Consider the following 24650-nt stretch of genomic DNA (forward strand, 5'->3'; position numbering starts at 1 on the left):
AGCTGGGGGAGATGCTGGTGCTGCTGCTCCCCACAGGAAAACAGCTGCCCTTCACCAATGGTACCAGGCTAACATGTCTTCAGGGCCAGGCTGCATGAGGCTTGGAGCGGCCTGGTCTGGTGGAGGATGTCCCTGCCCATGGCAGGGGGGTTGGAACTAGATGATCTTTACAGTCCCTTCCAACCCAAACCATTCTATGATTCTATGATTCTATCTAGCACCTTCCTGGCTGCTCATCCCTCTGCCGTCATGGATTAAGAGTCTGCTCAGAAAACATCTGTGGGGCAGGTGATCTTTAACAACTCAGTAAAGCAGAGAAGACTGCACCAGAAATAACCATGGACAGAAAGGCTGAGAAGTAGGGCACCGTATGCTGCTATCTAGGCTATTTTTGCCTAACGTTTCCTGCTGGCAACAAACAAGAACCAACACAGACTGCTTTTAACTCTGCTGAAACAACCTGGTTGGGAACCTGACTCCTTCCAGTTTTCTGTCCCTCTGTACCCTTACTGACCAATCCGACACCCCTTGTCAACACAGACATCCTGAAGGAGCAAGAAATATAGATTCTGCTGTTTGAGTAGTGCTGGGGTATTTTCCCCTCAAGAGGTGCTCCTATAATATTTTATGCATGGAGAAAGCATGTAAGATATCTCTGTAAATGAGAATAAGAGAGTGGAAGAATGGAGAAGAGGACAAAAGCAGAGCGCTACATGTTTGAAATGCCTGCAGTTCCAAGATGGAAAAAAAAAGGAATTAAAATTAAGAGAATCAGCATAGTGATTTTTAAAAATGCTTGGGTAGAGTTAACCAGAAGATATGAGCAATGCTGAAAAACAGAAGTAGATAAATATATACAAGGATGAGTAAGTACAAAGTGCTGACCTTTGCTATGGGCAACTACTGAGCCCTAAACAGCAAAGTGCACTCAGAAAAATCCATCAGAATAAAACCAGAAAGTATATCCCCAAAGTTACAAACTGAATGGAGTATAAATGCTATCATGTAAGATGGACATACAGAAAAAAATCCCTGAACAGAAATGTAATAGCAGAATATAGCATTATCTGTCAGTGTTCAACCAGTACAGTTGTGCAATTGAAAGAAACAGAGGTCAGCTGAAATAAAATAAGGCTACAAGGAAAGCACAAGAGTACCAGGCAATGTAAGGAAAATCATTGTTTAAAAGATCTTTGGTAAATGTGGAAAAAAATCTTTTCGATTTAGAGGAATAAAGAGCAACTGTGGGTTAAGCAGTTGTATGCAAAGGAAGCTATCACTTCTCAAGGCACAGCACCAAAGAGGCACTGGGATGAGTTCTGAAATTGCAATTGCAAACATCCACGAGGTTTGGGTGACACAACAAATTATGGTCTTTGGTGAATTATCAAATCAATGTATTATTGCTAAAATCTGCTACTGCAATTAAAAAAAAGTGAGAATAAAAAGATAAAGTGCATTAAAACTCTCAAAAGAGCTAAATACATACATTCAAGGGAGTCTATGAAAGCCATGCTACCCACATGGGGGAAAGATAAAAGCCTTCAGTGCATCAAAATTCTGTGAGAGACAGAACATTTAAGAAAAACCCAAGCAGTAATCAGTTATCTATTTCTGACGCAGAAGAGCAACCCATAGACCACTATGAACATCAGTATCTGGCAAATGTACTTAAAAGCAGGGAAGGTTTTGTGCAGAATTATGTTGCTTTGCACTTTTAACTGCATGGAGAACTACAGGGAAAAAAAAAAACCAGGAAACTAAGCAAGTTAATGACAGCTTAAATATGATGCATTACATTTGGCTGCAGTAACAGGAGTACAAGATAGACTTTACCCAAAGGTGGCTATAAAATCATTAAACCTCTTCCTTAAAGACCCCTTCTGCATGTGGGCTACATCACGTAATTCTCGTAACAAACGAAAGATTTGGTGCTCACAATGCAACATGGGAGGCCACTGGATTTATCCAAACAAATGTGTCAGGGGATTTTCAGTTTTAGAAAGACTAATGCAAATATTTTCCATAGCCATTTTTAAACCAAGAAAGTAATAATCCCATACATGAAGTCACCAAACAAACAAAAATTAAAAGGAAAATATTTTCTTCCTGACAAATATCTCAAGTAACTTTGAAACGGGGATGTTAATTTTGTCAGTGGAATTTCAGTGTTTCATCTTTCTGCCAAACTAGATTACAAGCAGTAACATCAGAGTAACTAAACTCTAAATCACTTCTCTTCTTATAAATTTGTGCGGTTTTGTGGTTTTTTGTGAAACTGGGGTGTTAATGCTGAGTTTTACTAACACTTTTCCAGAATATCTTTTCCAGGAGATGCACAATTACCTACATGAAAAAAACCTGCGATTTCACACACACTTTTCAGATCTCACTGTCTAGACTTCGCTCAAACGGCTGCAATTACAGGTCAAGTCCAGTGGATTAGGACCCAGCCCATAAAGCTGATTAGTGTCCAAACAAAAGAGTCCAACTGTATCTGTAAATCCATGTCACATGGAGTCTATTAAAACCCAACTGATCAGTAGCACTGAAGCATTTATATATTTTAAACAAGGGCTATTTTCTTTGTAAGGCTAAAAAAAGAAAAGCAAACGAACTGACTAGCTGGGGTAGGGCTGGGTTCACATGCTTTGCAAACTGAAAGAGGAGAGTGCCGATCCAGGTAAACAACTGGATCATGTTATCCAGACCACACTCCGCACTGGATGGTGAAAAGGAAGAGAAAGAACAATGAATAAAAAAATGCAGTCCTTCAACTCCTTCTTTTTTCCCAGGAAATAAGTTTTCAGTTGAAGAGATGTGACTTACCCTAACAACAAATAGAAAAGAGAAGACATATTTTTCAACTTGGAAATAAATACCTAGGCAGTACCTCAGATCAGTACCATTCTCCTACTCCAGAAATTATACATTTAAGACTGAAGAAATCTCACATGCAAAACTAAGATGCAGTCAGTAAATATTTACCCATTTTATTTTACCTTTGTCTCTATTCTTCTCCTTTCCTAATGAGTCCAGTTTCTTTCTTAACGATTTCTTCCTCTTCTGTCCATCTGTAACAGGAAAAAAAGAAAACAAAAAAAGGAAGTAAGTGAAGAGAAAGAATGCTGAACTGCTGCACAAGCTGTAGGAACATGGAGAGAGCCATGACACTTGGAGTCAGGAAGGGTGTGGGGTACATTTCACAAAGGCTAGGGATTCTCACAGCCCGAAGGAGTGCTGCTTTGTTCATTCAAATGCCGAGGTTGTACTGGGGAACAAAAATGCATCCCACTGTGTGCTGCTGGGCACATCTACACACACGTGGCCACAGAGCCCATGTGGCAGAATGGAAAGCCAACTCTAAAGACTTAACAATGGAGGCTTGTTGCTGGATGCTCTTGATATCAAGGTGCTACAAACGCAAAAGGTACTGGCTAGCCCTCGTCCGCTGTCACAAGACTGTGATTCAGGTGCGGAACTGAAGGTAGTATTTGGAAAGGGAGGATTATTAACCTGCAGGATAAATTCTGCACACCAGTCATACCTGCTGGGTGATAGCTGACCACCTTTCACATGACCCATCTGAACTCACACGGGGAGACAGCAGTTTGGTACAGCATGTCCACATTTGTTCAGATGGATTAGAGTCTCAGGGAAATTATTGTTCCGACACCCCATCTATCATGCAAGTTTTCACTAAGGTATTAAGCACCAAAGATTTTAAGCAACAGCGTAGGCAGGTTCATTCTTGAAGCAATTATGTCAAAAGGTTGGCTATTGTTATTTCCCACAGCAGCATCTTTTATAAGAAAAAGTCAACAAAAACGCATTTTATTTATTAGATCCAACAAATACCAGGGATTAAGACATGGGCCTGCTTTAACTTGTACCTTTTGAATTTTTCAAGTTCCAAAGCAATATAAAAGGTCTAACATAGGGACTAATGCTAACATAGGCACCACTCTCGCTAAAAGTTAACGAACACATACCTTTGTCTTACTGGTTTTGTAATATGGCAAAAAATCAAAAATTAACACATCCTGCATGTGTTTCACTTTTATGGTAGGAAGATCACCAAATAATCTGCCTCAACATGCTTTTCTAGTTATGTAGGCCAGTGTCTTAAGTGGTCTTTTACAATAGGGGACATACCACAGGGGAGTGAAGTGTATCTTCATCGATTAACTCTCATCTTTGCAATTAGGAGACATGAAAGAACACCAGCTGTTTCCCTATAGTTTTCCCTCAATTCATATTGAAAGCTATGCCCAGAACATTACTCAACAGACAGCTGGACAAATTCTGACCTTTTCATAGCCAGTTAATACCTTTCACTTTAAAATTAACATTTCTTTTTACCTTATGTAACTGTGGTTTGATCGACTCCATTTGCATTCTGCATTTATTTAGCGCGTATTTGATCCCAGAAATCACTTAACCATGATACTCAGTTCCTGTCTCAAGAGGTAGATTGTCATTTGCTGCTTATGTAAATTCCCCTTTTTCCACACCTGATCCAGTGAGAATTCATCTCTCTGAAATAAGGCTGACTAGAATGGATAAGGTATTCCAGACGAGAGTTCAGCAATATAATGGTGGTAATTCATTGCCGGATACGGTCTATGATTAGATTTTCCTTTTTCATAGCTGCATGACAAGTTCATAACTCAAACTCAGACTTTGATTGATGAATATGCCCAGTCTTTTCACACCTTCTGACATTTCCAGTTGATAAGACTGAGTTTATTACAGAATTTTTTCTTTCACCTCTTGGCAATATGAATAGTCAGTACCCTGCTTACATACACCTGACAATACCACTTGTTTTGGATAGCGTTCCCTACTACCATTGTGTTCTGGATTTATATATATAAAATAATTTTAACATTTTTTTTTAATGTTATCAACTCAAATTACTGCTTCACAGTAGCCTTTTGATAAACAAATTGCATTTATTTGGAGTCTTGGAGCCTTATTCTCCAAAGACCCCATAATTGATATTGTGACATTCCACTGAAGTCTAATGAGAGGCAAAAACGAGAACAAAAGTCAAAATTGGATGTAAAATATAGTGGTTTGCTATTATACCTGCAGAGTGGCAACTTTTGAAGTGTTTTAATGCTGCACAGTCAAATACAACAGAAATACAGGAAAAATTAATGCTGTTCAATATGGAACAGAGGAATAGTAGCACTAATAGCCACACTGAAAGCAGGTTAAATGCCTTCTAGGGCCAAATTTTCAATGCTTTCTAATGAACCCTGGTCTTCATGGGAAATTCTTTAAACTCCAACAGTGAAATAGTTCCTCAGTAAATGACAGGCCGAGACAACATTTGTGCATTTGTCTCTGCAAACCTTGAATTTTGGATACAAGTGACACTCAGGCCCAGAGGAATGTGAGAAGCAGGAAGCAGTTCCGGAGTTGGACAAACCAGAAAATACAGAAGAGATTCCACCCTGTGCACTCCTGAGCAAAGAAAGAGATCGCAAAGCGATAGAGGAGAGAGGCTTACCTTGGGCCAATGGGTGCAGGTCCACTGAAGGCAGTGGAGCTACGACCATTTGCATTTTTTAGTTTACATGGCAAGAGAAAGAGAGTTGCACATGAAAGTAAGACTGAGGGGAATCTCAGTGAAAAGCTGAGGGGATCTGCCAAGAGGTCTGAGGTCAGTTCCAGTTCTCCTCCCCAGCAAAAGACATGATTAATTACAATCTGTATTCTGTAAAAAATAAGTATGTTTTAAAATGATTGTTGATTCACGTTACATCAGGCACAAACACTGCTGAAACATTCATAACGTGCTTAAAGACTTATGCAACTCTAGCAGTTTTACATCTTAAAAATTCATAATGATAATGTTCAGTGCTTATTATCTGCAATGTGTTTTGAGAATATAATTAATTTCTTCCCAGAGAGGGTGGTGAGGCACTGGCCCAGGTTGCCCAGAGAAGCTGTGGATGCCCCATCCCTGGAAGTGTTCAAGGCCAGGCTGGACGAGGCTTTGAGCAACCTGGTCTAGTGGAAGGTGTCCCTGCCCATGGCAGGGGGGTTGGAACTAGATGATCTTTAAGGTCCCTTCCAACCCAAACCGTTCTATGACTCAAAGCATTTTTGAGAAACAGGCAAAGCATTATTACTCATGCACAATACCTATCGTATATTTTTAAATTAATTAGCAAATGTTTATGCAAAATAGTATTGTATCAGCCCAAAAGGCTCTTAAATAAGGACTGCTATTTTAATTTGCAGTTGGGAAATGTTTAAACCACAAAGTGATAAATGCTGTTGGGATTTTATCCAGCCTTTTATGTACATATTATCATCTGATGTCTTCTTTCTATAGATCAACAATATACTGCACCTCCAACAGATTCCACTCAAGAATGTTAGCAGGATGAGAGGAGTCCTCAAAACACCACAATTGCCAAATTGAAGGAAGCTGTATTTTTTTTTTTATTTGTTAATCCATTTTGTTTCTTCTGAACAACACCTTATTCTGTGCAGAAATGAACTTGGTTTGTTCAATGCTTACTAATTTATATGTTCGCTGCAGTTTTCACCACAATGCATGCATCACACTCTGGGCACCTATATATTAAGACTAGCATGATGAATATTTAAAAGACCAAGAGTCTAGAATCAAACTCCCGAGTGCACATTAAATTGCTACGTGACCTGCTTTTCCAAGTGGTGAGCACTTCCAGGTTCAGTTAATGCCAAAAATACTTTTCTATGTGAAAAGTTAGTTCATTTTTTTAGGAGTCTTGTCAGTGAAGCACAGCCTACAGAATATGAGTATTTGCACTGATAAACCGACTTTGGATAGGAATTAAGGAGTTAGACTTCCGAGATAATTATTTTTGGGTTAAGATTGAAATTCCCCTGCAATGTCATCACTAACACCAATTAATTAGCAGTTACACCCTCAAATCCCAGATTTTATATAGCTCATTTCAGGGCCTATATTTCACTCTGAGTGAGACCATGGTTCTATAAACTAGGTAATAAGAAGCCATTTTCATGGTAAGGATATATAAATTTCCATTCTGAAATTTAAAAAATAGGCGAGAAAGGACTTTATATGTTTTTTAATGACACATTACATTGTTTCTTTACTCAAGGCCACCTACCAACACCACATATGACTCAAAGAGAGTGCAGGCTGAATCCTGTTACTATTATTTACTTCTAGTACTGCTTTATGCATTTTAAAGTTACGAAAATCAAGAAATCTATTTGGTAGGTAGAGGCATTGCTCAACATAAGCAAGTTACACAAATTAGGTAGAAGGAATTCTGTTCAGGATGATACAGTTAGTGGCACACCTGGAATTAACTTTCAGGAACCCTTGGCCATCAGTATCATGCCACTTAACAGTCACTACACTGTGACGTCCTAATCCAATATGCTTTTCATAATTAATATAATATGCAGTAAAAAGTAGAACAGCACATGAGCTTTCTAAGCCATTTTTATGACACTATTATAGCACTGGGCTTCAGATCACAGAAAGTACCCTGCCAATAAGCTTGAAGTGAAACTGTAACAAAATCATGATTCTTCAGCACTTTCTTTCCTTAGACATAGAGACTGTGGATTATCTATGAGAATGTATGTTCCTTTTATGTCATGTACATGCAAGGACACTATTTTTTTAAAATAAAACACATAATTTGTAAATTCATACAGAGGCTTTAATTTAAGTCAGTGGGTTTTTGACAAAAGAGATCTTCTGTTGCTTATGGGGTTACTGAGTAAGTGAACTCTCCTCCCCATCTAATGGCAATTTCCTTTGCTTATGAGAATTGTGTTTCTTGTCCACTTAGGGATGAAAATTTGTTGTGTTCTACAATTAAGGGTTATTTTCACAACGTATAAAGAGGTGAGTTACATGGGTATGATACTCATCTCTCGCATCTCATTTATCACAACAGAAATGGACAAAGTTGATATTGTGAGATTCCTAAAATACTTCTTCATAGTAGTTATATTCATTGTCATTTTCACTTAATAGGTATTAGTAATTGGATCTAATCACATTTAAAGAGAAAAAACCAAAAAGAACATATTTTCTAGAAGTGTAATCTATTCTTTCTTGAAAATTACTACCAGTAGCATCACAAAGCACCAAGTTGGAACTCTCTTGAGGACTTACCGGTTCACTTAACTCATGGAGAGGGACACACTCCCCAAGTGGCAGCCTCCTGCACTCAGCCTGCTAGCTCAGCGACAAGCTACAGTCTCTCCTGCCTACGCAATACTGCAAGTAACAGACTGCAATCAGAAAAGACTGCTAAATTCTGTTGGCAGAGCACAATAAAGACGAGACTGCCCTGGCTGAAGTCGCTCCTTTGGGTCACCATACAAAGCTAATTTCCCCCTGAATACACACTTGGAGCTGCTCTACTAAAGAAGAGGGTGCCAGTTTTACTTAGCCATTTCTGTGACTATAAATGTCCATCTTGAAATATTTATTCAGATTAACTTGTTGTTGAAATGCCCTGTCTCCACGCAGTAACTTCCAAACACTGCCAGCTGCAGCACAGATTGAAGGCGAACAATTTCAACCAGGAGCTACAGATTAAGGCACATAAAGGAATATGAAAACAGAAGGGTTGAGCCTACAGGTTATTTCCCATCAGCCTCTTTCTCCCTTTCCCCTGTCCTCAGCAGTACACACACAAGGAGATCTCCATCAGTGATGCAGATTATTACATGGCTTCAGAAGCCTTGGACTGTCTCCATGTTCCTTACACTGCTTCTCCTCAGGCCTACATCAGCCATCTTCATTTGACTTAAATTGGCACTCCTTTGTGCTCGTCAGCCTGCAACTGATGAAAAAGCCATGTTTGTTCAAGCACATCCCTCGGCTGCAGCCATGACCTTGCAGGTGGCAGCTGGCTCACACGTGCTCACCTCAGCCCACAGAGCCAGGTTCGGGGCACCCAACACAGGCACCACAAACGCGTCCGGAAGCAGCTCCCCTCTTACGCGCTGCTTTCTCTGAGGCAGCAAACAAGCTTCGGCATTTCCCTATCTGGAAGGCTCCCACTGGATACACTTAGGGCAGAAGAAACAGTGTGCAAAGGGCAGAGCTGAAGTCAAAGCCCGTTCTTGAGGAGAAGGGCTGCAGCTCCCCAGGGGCTGCGCACAGCTGGGACCAGAGCCGGAGTGTTTCTGACACAAAGCCTCCTCATGGCAAGTGGGTGAGGCCTGGGGAAAGCCCAGCTGCAGGAAACTATCTTCTCAGCAATACACAGTGTACGCAATACCACCACTTGAGAAAACCCACAACCATCAGGCACAAGTGTGCTTTATATTCTCTTCCTCCTCGTCCCATCAGATTCCTTGGCAACCTGCAGTTGGTGCATCCTCTTTGGATATGGGCTTCAATCCCTTTGGGCTAGGGTATTACCAATCGTGAAAATGAAACACGGAGGAATTACAAAGTCCAAATGGGCAGGTTTAAGTAATGCTGCTGCTGGAAGTTTAAAGCCTGTCTTGCGCACAATCTCTTTAGTGTGGAACAGTAAGAATTTGGTCATACTGGTATATAAATTCTATGATTTAACTAGAAAATATTCATAAGCTTCTCTGGAACCCACCCAGAAGGCAAAACTGATGAAAACCTCACCTGCTTCAAAAGAAAGCTGCATCCCTACTGGGATCTGAGTTTTATTAATCAAATAACATTTTCGAATAACCTTTTGTGATTCTGAAACAAATTTAACCACGAGAAACCCCCAGCAACATAACCCCCCTCCATAATTTGCTTCACAGGCATTAATAGGTTTTTGATAGTGCACATCTATTCTGAAGGCAAAGCTGTTAAACCAATTTACACCAGCTGAGCATATTATCAGTAGACTGTCCTGCCTTCTAGGAAAACACATCTAAGAAGTGGAGTTCCAAGCTAGAATCAAATCTGTTAGAGTGAAAAATGCACCATTTCTACCGAACCCTATTCTCAAGGTCTGTCAGAAAGAGTCATGGCCCAACTTGCTGAAAAAAGAAATGTTAGATGTTGGTAACCAGCAGGGTACAGATATGGACTAGAACTGTAACGAGACAGGTATGAATCCTTCTTCACAAAAAAAGAAAAGCTTACTCTGGGCAATGCTCCAATTCAGATAGCAAATACTACTCAATTCCTGTGGATCGAGGAATAATAAGAAAACGTGACATTTCAGCTCCACTTGCCTACACTTTTCCTAGTGTATATAAGGTTTTAAACAGTCTCCAAGTATGTATGTTGGGAGAAAATAACTACTTCGATATTTTCAAATATGTTCTTCCATGATTCTCTGTCTTGAGGGACTTGGGGGTTAACTGGTGGGCAAATGCAGGTGCAACGTACTTGAAGGGTGCAGGCTCTGGAGCAAGGTCAAGGCTGCAGAAGCCACAGCCAGAGGGAGATGGCTGTAAGCACAGCCCACCTCTGCGAGGAGAAGAGCTGGGAAGGAGCTGCTTTCCAGTCCCATCCCAGGCCACCGCACTCGTCCTGTGCAGGAAGCTGCAGGTCTAACAGATGAACGTGAACACAGCTACACCAAAAGTCACCCTTCAGAGAACACAAAGAGGATCCCTGCTTTCAGCTTGTGTATGCTGTGTATAAAGATCCTTAAAAGATTTGAATTTTTAATTATTTCAGAATTTTTTAAACCACCACACCAAAAGCAAACTGAAGTTCCCTATCTTCCCTTTTCTTCTTCCCTTTTTTAAAATGTATTCTTTAATGTTTTCATATTTGAACTCTTGACCAGAGATAACTGTTTGAAAACAATATTTTCAGCTATTTTATCATTGCTAGAATGAAAAAAGATATATAGTTTTATATAATTTAAATACTTTTTAACCTACCAATACATTTTAAATATCTGTATTACAGGAAATCCGAGGAACAAGATATTCAGTGAGTTCTATAGAGGAAATGAAATATCAGAACACTAAACTACATTTGTTTGGAGCTTACTGGTATTTGCTAAAGCTTTAGCCAGACCTAAGGAAGCCAACTCATTTTGACATGAAAACAAACAGTTGTTTAAACCTTTTATTCTAGGACGAGGGAAACTGCTGTTGCTGCCATATATAGAAGGGACGATGGAAATAACTTACTCAAACAAGCATGCAAAGCTACCCGGTAGCCTTTAGAGGATTACAAAGGAAGGGCCAAATGCCCTTGAATGCCCTTCCGTGGCTGATACTGGAGAGTAGCAAAAAGCAGGTGAATCCCTGGACAGGGAGAACATCAGGATGCCAGGTCTGACTTCCCTGTGATTAGAGAGTCACATTTTCAGCTCACACAAAGCTCTTCTTGCTTCAGTGCCTACACTGACACAGGACATCCTGCATCATAAGAAGTCCCAACTCATGGTACTCTAATAAAATTAAACAAAACAAAAATCTAGAGAAAATGGGCCAAAGGGTAACTTGCTGCACATTTTTCTCCAGTGAGGTCTTTTGATGGAGCACATTCCTTGTTTCAATACTGGAAGTAAAAAATGTCTCCAGGTATACTGAAATCAGAGGGAACCACTCCTTCTATACACATCAGGGCAATATTTGCTGTACTGAGGATGGTAACAGGGTTCACCAAACAGTAATGTGAAGTAGCAGGTGCAAGACAAAATGCAGTGTCTGCAGTGTGGGAGGAGCTTCCCTAAACCCAAAAGGTAGGTAAGTTCTTATTTAAACACATCGTGGTACGCGAGGGACTTCACTGCTGCCCTTCTCTCTACGTGGAAGGCACTCAGAAACCACAATGATGGGCAGAGGTTTAAAAGCTTTGAGAAAGATTGGACAACATCCCCTGGCTGGAGTCTTTTAATAACTGACAGTAAAATAGATCAAAACCTGTCTACGCTACTAGATCCAAACTACAGTAAAAGAAAATATTTTAGCTGTACTGAAAAAAAATAATCAAAACACCAAACCCCAAACAGCCAACCAACAGGAGCCTCAATGTCATAGTTTCAGTCAGGAAAAATACAAATATCAGCTTTAAAACTGCCTTCAGTCCACTGGGGGCAGGGGAAAATTGATTGTCGCCTGGGACCAGTTACTTATTTTATAATATGGAGGATAGATAATGCCATCCCTAGTCAAAGTGACTCTTGATTTGCTAAGAAGGAGAATTACATTTAATCCTCACAGTACAGGGTGGGCTTGGGGCAGACCACACATTAAACTGACAGGATTTTGCTGCCATGGAACATTCGTGTATCAATAAGCTGGCCAGCATCCCTCTATGGGCAGGTGAAGCAGCAGCCAAGTTTCTTCACACCTCCCTTAGAGCCTTCCCAGGGTTGCTTTCGGCATGAGCACAAGTTGAGCTCTTCAAACGAAGAGGAAATTCCCCCAACACTCTGGAATTCAGGGGACGCACTTGTGGTCAGAGGTGGTTTGGGACATCCTGGTCCCCACTGCCTTCTGACCATCACCTTGTTACGAATCCCATCCTACAAGTCTTGGACCCTCACCTTAAAGAAGGAGCCGTGCAAGAAAATGAAATGGCCTTCATAACTTGCTCCTTCCAGAACTAATTATACTAGCCCACAATAACCTGCTCAGAGCCTTGATGAAGAAATGAGAGAGGAGCCTTTAGTGCAAGGAAGTGAAATCATGGTGCAGAAGGGTCTCTCACTTGACAGGTTGGTGGCCCCAGTAATTGAGCTGCTATCCCTTTGAAAAATGACAAACGGAACTTCTTTCTAATAATGTTTTGTTGTAATAATTACCTGTCCTCTGTATCATCAATCATCTAGCTTACATATTTTTAATTAATAAACAGGAACAGGTGTCGAAAATGTAAACCACACAGACAAAAAACCATGATGAGCTCTGCAGGGAACACTTGGGTCAACTTCCTGCACAGAAAGAATCACATAGATATTTGTCTACTCAGTTCTTAAAAACCTCCAGCAGGAGGTAGCCTGTCTCGAGGTAGCCTTTCCAGTGTAAAAGCCTAATATAAAGATATATACAGTACCACAGCTCTGATAACGTGACTGCAGATAGATTTACTTTACTTTTCAAAATCAGTATTTAAACACATACCTTACACTTCTGGCACCAACCACAACTCCACTGAAACCATGCCTGTGACAAAACTTTAGAAACTTCTAACTAAGGCAAGAAGAAACCCTCAACAGAAATACCTCCCCAACACACTTCTGAAAGGAGCAATACACATGAAGGTATCAGAAATAAATCTGATTTTCAACTGCAATTTTTAAAAGGTGTGTATCGGAGGAATACACATGTTACAGCAAAGTTCTGCCAAAGGCAAGCAGAACATGGAAATTCGTAGGCTGCAGTGTCAGTATTCTTAATAAAGGTTCAAAAGCTTCTCTCATGGGATGTATTTATTCTTTGGCTTTGAATTCTAATAAAGCACCAAGTCTTAAATCACTACAGAATCACCACACACTTGCATGGATTATTTGCCAAACACAGGACAGCCTAGCTGAGTGTTCAGAAACAAAGGGGCTGGTACCGCATCAAGTGCTAAAGACAGATTTGGCAGAACACAATCAAGAATACCTCTGCTCGACTAGTGTTCTCACAAACATTTAGAAAAACAACCACAAAGAAACAAATACAGCTAATTTTGCAAACCAGTGATTCAGAGCCTCTGTATGTGCATTTTGTTTCCCAACACTGGTTCGCTCGGGCCATGTGTATGAACTTTTCCATATGGCTAATGGTCATGAGTAACATTTTAAAACAGAAGCTGAGATTTCCACGTGGCACACTAATACAGACAAAATACTGAAGGTATTTATACGTATTTATAGTCAACACCTCTTTCAACCATGACAACCATTAAGGAAATTACATTACATAGGAAAATTTTACATCTCAGAAGTAATTTCTAAGATCAATGGGACTTCTTATCAAATGTATGCATACAGCCTCTGGATCTGGATTTATAAGAGCAGCACCCTAAACCCACAACAGTCAGCATAAATAAACAACTGCCCTAATAATTAAGACCTCTGATCATAATTCCATCTCCACTAACTACCTCTCATGACATTTGTATATGGAAATGTGGACCTAAGTATTTCCTTACTTATCTCTAGGTATTTCAGCAAGATCTCTTCCCTTCATTGACTGCCAGTGAAGGACTCCTGCCTTTCAGGACTCCTGCCCAATGAGCTCCACAGCAAAGTGTTCCTTCAATGTCCATCCCTGTCCCCACTCCCTTCCTCTGCCTTCACAAAACATGCCTACACAACAGGCAGATTCTTGGAAGATACACAAATCTTTCTTTTAAAGGTGCTGCATTATACGTTAATTTTTCTATTTTCACATTAACAGTTCCACTGATTTCACCAAGAAGCCTAGCATTTTCTACTTCTGTTTTGTACTCACAGAACACTGAAGAAAAGTGATGCTGCTTCTTGACCAAAGCTCCTAGCTGTTTACTAAAATACAAACAAATTATGTTACAAGACAAACTTTTGTTTGTAGTGAGTAAAAATGTTTGCTTTTAAAACGATGATCTTGTCTCTAACTGACGGAATATATATGCCAAATGAAGTATCCCTGATGTAAGCAGACATGTAAAACCTGCTATGTGATGCAAGAAAACCGTGGATTACATAGTCTTATTAAAAAAGAAAAAACCTCACAGCAAGATTTTTAAAAGGAAGGGATGACTAAAAATGTTCTTAAGTTTTGCAGATAATAAATCATTTCCCCTGTTCTACCGGCAGATGTTCTTGTAAGCTTCAAGTGTTCCCATTTTGTTCTTTTCTCAGTGGTGGCAAAAAGTCAAATTAAAAATAAAATTATAAAAAGAAATTTCTGCAAATATCCCTATTGGGAGGGGGGGAAAAAAAAAAAAATCTTTTGGTTTGTGTATCTCCCTGCCTGGAAAAACTCCTCTCACCTTCACTTTTGACAAACTCCTGTGTAGCAGAGTGAAAGGCTGTGTGCTCTTACAACCACTACCCTGCAACAGCTGGGACTTCTCCTAGCTTAAGTCAACTTTATTTTCTTTTTCCCCAGAAGGAAAAAAAACAAACTCAGAAAGAAAACATATATCCATGAAAAATTCAAATTGGGGAGGGGAGAGGGAAGCTCCCATCTAAAAATCAGCAAGATACACAGTTTTCTTCTCAGCAAGCCTGATACAGTATATCCAAGATTTACTAATGTAGCGTAAAGGAGCAGAACTTAGCTCAGTGTTGCCTGCCTTCAGTGTAATCTTCATGAACACCGCCATATTGAAAGAAAATCCATGGACTCCCAGGACCACTTTAGAAATGGTTTTTATGTGAGAAAAACTGACAGAGGTCAGCATCACCAGAGAAGCTGTGGATGCCCCATTCCCTGGCTGCCTTTGAGACCAGGCTGGATGAGGCTTTGAGCAACCTGGTCTAGTGGAAGGTGTCCCTGCCCATGGCAGGGGGGTTGGAACTGGATGGTCTTTAAGGTCCCTTCCAACCCAAACTATTCTGTGATTCTGTGATTAAGAGGGGTGGTAATAGGCCTCTTCACTTAAAAGATATACTGATACCAACTCAAAAGCATCCGGTCTGTAATCCCATAACTCCAAAAAGTATAGGCTATGGTTTATATAGATGTTTTCCATTGTTACAACAGCCTATAAAGTATATAACATGGTCAGTGATTAAAAACACTGAGCAGTTTGGAGCCCTCACAAAAATGCAAGTCCAGATAAAAATCATAGTCACTCTCAGCGTTAAGGAAAATGGACAATGAAATACAGTGACGAGTAATGGAAGCAAAACAGATGCAGAAAACTACTCCCTGCCAAAATCAACAAGCAGCGGAGAAGGCATAACTCTGAATTCCCATTTTTATTCAGAGCTTGACTGGAACGTATTGGGGGCAAAGTGCACGAAATGAACAATAAAAATTCAGAAAGCCCAATAATGTATGTTTTCTTCCATTTCAGAGATGGGGTTGTCTCAGCACTGAGTCTGTAATCACACACTTACCCAGCCCTGCTCCTTCAGATTTGTCTTACTAAAGCAAGCCACACAGGAGTCTAATGCTCACTTCATGCGAGCAGATGCACAGCATCACTCATCTGGTGGAAATGACTACAAATCTTGGATGTAAAATGTACAACAGCACATGTTTAAGCAGCAGAAGCAGTATCTTCCCTTAAATGACTGGGACTGCCTTTCAGTTTCTAAACCCAACCTTAGATCTTCTGCATTACAACTAATTGAACAAACTGAGAACTACATTTAACAGTAAACTTAAGGATTACCTTCTATCTCCCCAAATATCCCAGTTAGTCTAAACCAGTCAATTCCCTCAGAAAGTAGAACACTCAATGTCATTATTGAAACTTCTCAGTATAACCTAGTTGCTGTTGATAAGAAATTGTGAGGCTATACATTCTTGTCATGGGTGGCGTCAACACAGCGAACAGTCGTCTTAGTAAAGGCAGATAATCTCTTTTATTACATTTGGTACAATTGCTAAAATAGCTGGGTAACACGTTCTGGAAAGTGAGGACAAATTCCATGGTTCACCTTTGGATTTGCACTCCAAAATATTTGAGAAACATTAAAATAGGTCCAAAGCTGAAGTGCAACACTTGTACCAATGCATAAATATACTTTGGTATGTGGTGCATATGTTAAAACCAAAACACTACATCAATGTAATGTTAAGGTTGTGACCCAAGCCAACAAAAGCAAGAGAATTCATCAGAGATGGATGTTCTGGCCTTAGCCCAACCTACTACATGTACTGCAATCTGTAGCATCTGACCTGTTAGCAGTTCTGAGCCAACCATAACCTCAACATTCAATCTCAGGTACACCAATCTTGTATTCTGAAGATGAGATTGAAACAAAGATATTTCACCAGGCCAGTTTGAAGAAACTGACCTGAACTCTTGTGCTAATAGTCTTCCTTCAAAAAATGAAGTTTGACAGCATCCCTGAAATACTCTACTGAAACATGGGTTAATACTGGGGTTCATTATTATTAATTGTAAGAAAAGAATGACATATGAAGAATAAAAAGATTCTTCCAGGGTTCTTGCCTAGTAGAACTTCTAAACTGAGTGAGCCCAAGCCTCTGAAATCTGATCTAGTAGTGCACACATGAATAAAAGCTCCCCTGTTAACTTTCTCACATCTGAAATTCAGGCCAGAAATAATTTAGGAGGTTAGAACGAAAAGTGTGCAATATGCAAAACATGAGATGCTGTGAAGGGCTGTGCAAAACCTTGATGATATATTCCCCTCATTGACTCTAATTCTACTCCATCCACATTAAATTAATATTGCCAAACTTTAAAAAGTGAATTCAGCATAAATTTTCATTTCTTTCCCCCTTTTTGGGGAATGAAAGGGAAAACCTTTTTCTAAGTAGTTTTCCTCTAGTTCAGTATCTCACAATTACTAGTCCTACAACCTTCTTCATCACAAGAACCCTTTCTGAATGCTGGTCCTTCTGAGCCTGTTCAGTATCCTCTCCTTCCCCATCTTCAAGAGTCACTTTGAATGTGTCATCTACTTTAGGATGAACGTTAGGATATCAAAAGCCCTCATCAAATCCACAAGCTTAAGCTGATAGATCTGCTAAACTAAGATTAAACACAGCTATAAAGTCATCCACTCTGCGAGCCCAAGTCATCCACTCTGCGAGCCCATATTCTTCTGACGGGATTCAGGGTACCACTGTACAGTTGTCTCTATCAAAACGAAGCCTTGATTCAAAGCTGGAGCTATAATGTATGAGTGCAATAAAAACACAGGTAGTTGTAACTACTACAATGACCACTTTTCAGCAGAAAAATAAACGTGCCTCTCTTCATTTTTTATTATCAGCCCATGAAAAGTACTTCTTTCCAGCAGGTAATTTCAAACAGGCAGCTACAATAATCAGCTGCAGCTGTAAACAGTAGTCTTCAGGCTGACCTATACGAAAAAGCTTCACAACTTTTATTTGATGTCTTAATGAATAATCATAGGCTGCCCCAAGCTCATCAAAAACAAATCAAAACAAAGCTAACACACAAGCAGGTACGTGCTCTATGTGCCTGTTCTCTCTGGTGTCTGAAGTCACTTTCGCATTCCAGTTGTATAGCGTGGGCAAAGGCAATGCACATGCCTTTACACCACATGACTATTTTAGCCTGGTAACTCCCAGAAGCACCACTGTTGTCTGACAATTAACAAGGCAGGGAGAGAAAAAGGTAGCAGATTGGTCTGTGTGCTCTCAGGTGCTAGGCCTGAACCCCTGCACAATCACTGCATGAGAAAAACTGGTGCCTACTGGTATGATTACCTGTCTACAGGTTTCTTCTTCCTACTGAAGCTGAGACGGTGAGGCAGGCATGCAGCCTGTGCTCCCAAAATCAGAGACAGCAGATGAATTAATAACAAGTTATCATTTACCCACAAAGAGCAAAACAAATAATCACAAGTAGCAACATGCAGCATGTTTTTATAATAAAAATATAAAGCCTCTGAATAGGTTACAGCAATTTTGTGTAAAAAAAATCTTATCTGCTTCTTCCTCATCATCTATTAAGATCCCCTTCTTCCCCACTGGAGCAATGTCTTCACCCCCTCTTCCCAAGAGGTTCCTACTGATGCCCTGTCCCAGCCCCAGCAGCCAGGGTTGAGCAAGAATAAGTGGAATGCTTTCTTCTAAAAGAAATCTCAGGCAGGGCTGTGGTAGCAAGCATTATTTGTGGCACTTCTGCCTTACGAAAGTAAAAGCAGTATTAAACAGACAGAAGTAGCAATACAGCTGTTTTCTGGCACTTGTCCAGAAATCCTCCCAGGTTTGTCTGCATATTTTCAAAAAATTCAATGGAAGAATATCATATACACTTTGGAGTAGTCAACAGCACTTACTAAATAGTTTTCCCAGGCCCAATTTCAGGCATCAGTTCTTCTCCTTTATCAAGAAGCCCATCTGTATTTGGCGATGTAAGAGGCAAGAGGAAGGAAGATGGAAACTCCCTGGGGTAAATTCCTAGCCCACAAGACTTCTATGTGCTCATAACTCTAAGTCCTCTGCTAGCCCCAACCCTTCCCCAGAGCTCTGGAGATTACACGTGGTGTGGTAACAGCACATGAGTTTGCTATTTTGCTGCACTGACACACACATGTCGTGCTTCTTTTGCATCCCAGGACAACGCAAGCAGCTGGCTTGTTATTGCAATAAGATGCAAATTTACCTAATTATACCAAGATGCTTACTGTGCAGCAACATTTCCTGTGTGGCTACAGGATGGTGTTACTAGTGAGAAATACAACTGAGCAACTTCTGGAAGTGCAAGAGATTTATTAATGTGAAAGCATCAACCACTTCCCGCTATTTCTGTTGACACTATGAAGAAAACATGTCCTGCTTGTGCTGTCACAAGGGACAAAGCAATGACAACAAAAAAAAATCCATAAAATACAAAGCTTTGTTGACATATGGGGATTTGAATGTGGCCATTTCTATACAAAGTGGTAGACCAGAAGTCAAAAACTTGCTGTCAAGAAGATCAGAAGCAAAGAGTTACTAGCAATATTGGCAAAATATTTCAAATATTTGACAAGTCTTTGGTCAGCTTACAGTCCGATGAGCTTAATCACGTGCTAAACCATTTCTAAGACAATTTCAAATAATACTTTTGGGGATCTTCATGTGATGGTCAAGCTTTCTGTAACAATTCAGCTACAGCATGTCTACTTCTCTGTAGTTTTCAGCTACAGCATGTGTCACTGATAGTACTTATGTGTTTTTCCCACTTCTTAATAGATATTTCCCCAATTTTCACAACAAGAAGTCAGTGCCTTAGCATACAGGCCTTGCAGATTCAACAGTTTGTGAAGAGCATTTATTTTCTAGTGATCCTCTCATCTTCTCTTTTCCTTTCTTGCACTTGTATTTATAGAAGCTTCATTACTTCCTAATTATCAATATACCTCCCCCTTACTTATCTTCTTAACGAGCAGCCACAAAAAGCAGCTCAGTCATTTATGTCTGCATGCCCTCCTGGCAAATGCACACCTATCTAAGCAATATTCAGACCTAGCATTGAGCATTCATTTTTTTATTCCTTCATTTATCCTTTCCCTCCCCAACTCCTCCAGCCCTGTTCCAAAGCCGGGAAGACGGCAGCACAGCCTGTTGGGAGCTGGTGGGAACATGAGCACTCATGGTCTTTTCTTGCACAGAGGGGTGAAAAATGCAACCGTGACCCCTGACTCCCAAATCCTATTCAAGTCCCTACAGAGAGGTTTACGTTGTACTTTAACACCCAGCCAGATGCTTGAGTAGATGAATTAGGGCTCATTTGCTCTTACTGATAAAGCCCTGCAGTGCCTATCAGTGCTCCCAAAACACAGGCTCAGTGAAGTGGGACAGGACTGTGGATAAGAGGAAAGTTATAATCATCAGGTATTTAGGAAACTGCTCCAAACAAGCCTCATTCGATACCTCTTCTGCTCAAGAGATACCTGGAACCTATGAACAGAGGGGAAGAAAATACACTTCTCTCCTGCTTTGATCCTGGTTTTACTCTGAAAAAGCTACCCGACTTGAGTTAACAATTTTTTTGTGAAGACACTGTGTAAAAGATCCATTTTTTCCTCACTGTTTGCATACAAAGACATACACAATTGGAAAGTCACCAAGATGTACACACATCTAAAATGAACTTCATCACAGGGCTTTTTTTCCTCTTGTTATAATGAGAATATTGACTTCCTTGACACTGAGAAAAACACAGTATGTTCCAACAGCAGCTGCAAAGAAGTTTCACCAGAATCGTACTGTTGTGCCATTCAGAACACCAAGCAACAAACTAATCATCTTTCACAGAGTACTTGCAACCTAACACATCAACCTACAGGCAGTATAAACAATTCTTGCTGTGGTTACTGGTGGCAGATGAGGGAGCGACACGGGAGCCAAGATGTTGATTACAGAATCTGAAAGAGAGATACGAGGCAGAAAAACAAGAGAACGAGAAACAAACCTGAAGCATCCTTGTCATACATGTAAAAATAATAACTTGTGATCAATTTGAATTCATTTAATTGCATACTGCAACACAACTGTAGCGCATTTTAAGTGACACACTGGTTAAATAAATTCCTGTGGGAGGTGGTCCCCTCTCTGCGACCACAAAACATGTAACTAAGATGCCAGTAATAGCCTTAATTAAAGGTAATGGCTGTAGTAGAGCAGAGAAGAGGGATGACATACGAGGTATTACATTCTATGCATTCTTCTGCAAGTGTGGAAATAGCCAGATGTGCCCTAAAAGTGCTAACTAAGGGCACTTGCTCTGACAAGGGGGGTGGAAACATGAAGAAGCAACCAAGAGTGGCATGACTGTGATTATAAAGATAGGGCAGATGCTGCTGCACTCTGACTTAACTTCCAGGCAAGCATGTTTGGCACAAACACTTGTTACACAAGAACAATAAATTTTTACTTTCCACAACACCTGTGCCAGTAAATGTAACTACTCAAATGCCTACAGGAAGCAAATGCCCAGCAGGCACAAGTGTGTTCCAGTGTCAGTCATTCGCAGGTTTTGAAGAACTCTCAAAGAACCCCGACTTCTAAAACTGTTTTCTATATTTTCTAATACACGGATTATCCCACTAACTTCTGCTCCCAAGTATTTTCACGCAGCATTCTCTGAAGTAGAAGCTGTAGAGCACATCTTCTCATGCCTGGAACTCTCCAGACCTAGAGAGCTCCCCCAGCTCTACACATCACTGTACGTTTTGTTGGGGCTTGGTTTTTTTTTTTTTTTTTAGTTAAGAGAAAGCATTTAACAGCCTTCAGTCTGCTTTTGACTTGAGGCACAAATGGATGCAATGGAGTCTTATGTTATTAGTATTCCTGCATGCCCAGAGTGCCTGAGCCTGTTTCAGTGCTGCTATTCACACTGCTAAAGCTTTAAATTCTCCATTTACATAGTCCTGTGACATCAGCAAATCAAATGGGTGGCTACCTGCATCCTCTTACCATATGTTTTCATTCAACACCATTCAAGAGTGATGGGGCCATGAGGCTGACTTCAGAAGAGTCTCTGCAAAGGGCCTAAACTGTAGTAATTTAAGAATATTATTAAGAACATTAAGGTTCTTATTCTCCTACCAAAAGAAAGATGTGTGCCAGCACCCATCTCATTCACATGATGGAATGACAGAACGATTAATATTTACACATACTGCAGTATGCCAAAATTGGTGCCAGGTTTCAAAACAGCTTGGACAGTTAAATATAGATGCACCTTAATTATTAATAGCTGCTATCTTCACTTCCTTCAATGTATGGTACTACAACGTTTTAAAACTCAACTGCACCAGCTGCATACCTTAGAACACCAAAAAATTCATCATCTAGTGATTCAGATCAAGTATGCAGATATGAAATAACATGCCTCTCATCAATAACCTCACTGGCAAATCTAAACTGAATAGCAGAACTGAATACCTGAAGCAAAAGGTAAGTGAAGTGATGAGGCCAGCCACAGAGATGAAACTGGAACCCGGGTTCCTGAGTATGCAAAGTGACTTTTATTTTAAGATACTTCACCAGAGTTTGTATTATTCTAATTTAGTTTCTATGCATGAAATTATACTTTTCAGACTCAATATGTCTAAAATTAATTACACATTATATATTTACCCATGTGTATATATGCTGTGAAAAGCAAATCCCTTCTTGTGTGTGACCTGAACCCAAAACTTCCAACAGTTCCTAGTCCGCAAAACCTGAAGCACTGTGCCAAGTATCCTGTGACTCCAAAGCATCTCACAGAAGACGGGTGGGTTGACTAGGAAGAGACTCTGGCTTTCCCAGATGGTTGGCCTTTCATGGCATTCCCAGCAGGAAAAGGCAAGGAGATCACAAAAATAGTATTCACTCTCCAAATCTCAGAGTTTCTGAATATGAGTAGGTATTGAATTGCTTACCTCCATATATGTATATTTATCTCCCACTGGAATTGCCAGTGGCAATTCAGACTGCCAGAAAATATTGCAGTGCTATTAGTGATCCAGTTCTTCATTCAAAAGTCCCGTAAAATTGTTTTCATACTGATGCAGCATTTTTTGAGGGAGTGGGAGAGCCGTGGTGGGGCTTGAAGAAGTTGATGGCATCCCTCTCACTACAAACTGATGCCCTGCTGTAATTGGTAAGTTGGGTCTTTGTTGCTTTTGTCAGGAGTTTTCCACAGATGCTAAAAAGTCAATGAATACCCAGGCTGATGCCTTTCACATTTGGTCTTCTCCACACCATTATTTTCATTGACTAAACAACTTTTTTCTGCTTAACTTTGAATCATTCAAAAACCGGTCCTGTGGCATTATTGCATATGTGCTGCCATGCAGTACCTCTGCTTACAGCCAAAGGTGAGAATTCAGTGGTCCCTTGTTATTCCTTAAATAAGTATACAACACAACTGGAAGAAACAATGGGAAAGCCATATTTGCAGACAAATGTATCCTAGCAGAACAGCTGTCTTTGGAACGCTTGATCTCCACAGGAAACAGTGGAAACTTTTGCATCATTTGTAGTGAGGTTTAGATCTCTTCCATAGTAACCTAAGTACAGGTACCCTGCAACAGGACTTTGATAGCCGAGCTTCTTTCAAATTAATCTCCTGTTCCTTAGGAGCTCAATGTTTTACACTGAAAATTAACTTGGTTTCTAGGAAATCATCACCACTGTCTTTAGCAAAACTTGGGTAGGATTCATCTTGATGCAGATATCTTGACTGTCTGTCTGAACTAGTGATACTTGGCTTCCTCCAAGGCCAATACAATACAGAACAAAAAAGACACTTCCATGGTATGATCCATCTGACCTACGTAGATGTATACTTTTGGATGTTAGGAAGCGTAAGAAATGCCTTTTTCTCCCAACTGAGTATCAAGAGATCCTTGTGTGAATAGGTCTGACATAGATTACCTATCCTGTTGACATCTGTCCTTGATCAGATGATCCCACCACAGGTGGCCCGGGTTGGATACAGCAGACAAACATTACTGGTCATTTTTAGGTAGCTACTATGTTTAAGCAGAAATAAAGTAGAAGACAATGTCTGTGGAATAAACAATCCAGTGTTTTCTCCTTTTTATTGCTGTGATATGAAGTCAGTGGCTTCGCAATCTCAGCAGAGACAGTTTATCAAGCCCTTACCTTTGGGGATAGTAATCTGACAGCCCAGGTCACAGTCCTGCTGCAACTGATAAAAAGCCACTTCCTGCAGCCGAGCACGCTCCAGCTCCGAGAGGCTTTGAACGGGAACTGACTTCAGCCGAACACTGCGCCCTGACATGCTGTTCCAAGTGAAATCACCCTACAGGAAATCAAATGGAAAAATATGAAGCATCATATGGTATGCACAGTTTAATAAACAGAACCATCTCTGTTACTGCTAGGAAAAACAACTCAGGTCCTCTTTTTTAAAAGGCCATTCTCTTGGACATCTCTAACCTTTCAAATCTCTGTTTTCCTAAGAGCAGCATTCCTTAAAAGGAGTACAGACATGAAAAACAAAAAGTCAATTCTGTCTGAAACCATTTAACCAAGTATTGTTGCAAAAACATTAGGATTCCAGTAACCAAAAGCACAAAGAAGGGGAAAAAAGGCCTTGTGTGCTCTTCCCTGTTTGCTTT

The 24650-nt window shown here is 40.2% G+C and overlaps 1 protein-coding gene across 1 annotated transcript in view; it reads right to left on the reverse strand.

The window, feature by feature from the left end:
- ARHGAP6 (Rho GTPase activating protein 6) overlaps positions 1-24325 on the reverse strand; it is a 61561-nt gene extending 37236 nt beyond the window's left edge. The window contains exons 1-2 of the mRNA XM_010149643.1: positions 24172-24325; positions 3003-3074 (exon numbers count right to left, since the gene is read on the reverse strand). Of these exons, the coding sequence (XP_010147945.1) occupies positions 3003-3074; positions 24172-24310 (211 nt within the window). The 5' untranslated portion in view covers positions 24311-24325. The remainder of the gene's footprint in view (positions 1-3002; positions 3075-24171) is intronic.
- Positions 24326-24650: the final 325 nt, after the last annotated feature.

This window comes from Eurypyga helias, unplaced genomic scaffold (assembly GCF_000690775.1).
Source record: "Eurypyga helias isolate BGI_N326 unplaced genomic scaffold, ASM69077v1 scaffold3464, whole genome shotgun sequence".
Classification (NCBI taxonomy): domain Eukaryota; kingdom Metazoa; phylum Chordata; class Aves; order Eurypygiformes; family Eurypygidae; genus Eurypyga; species Eurypyga helias.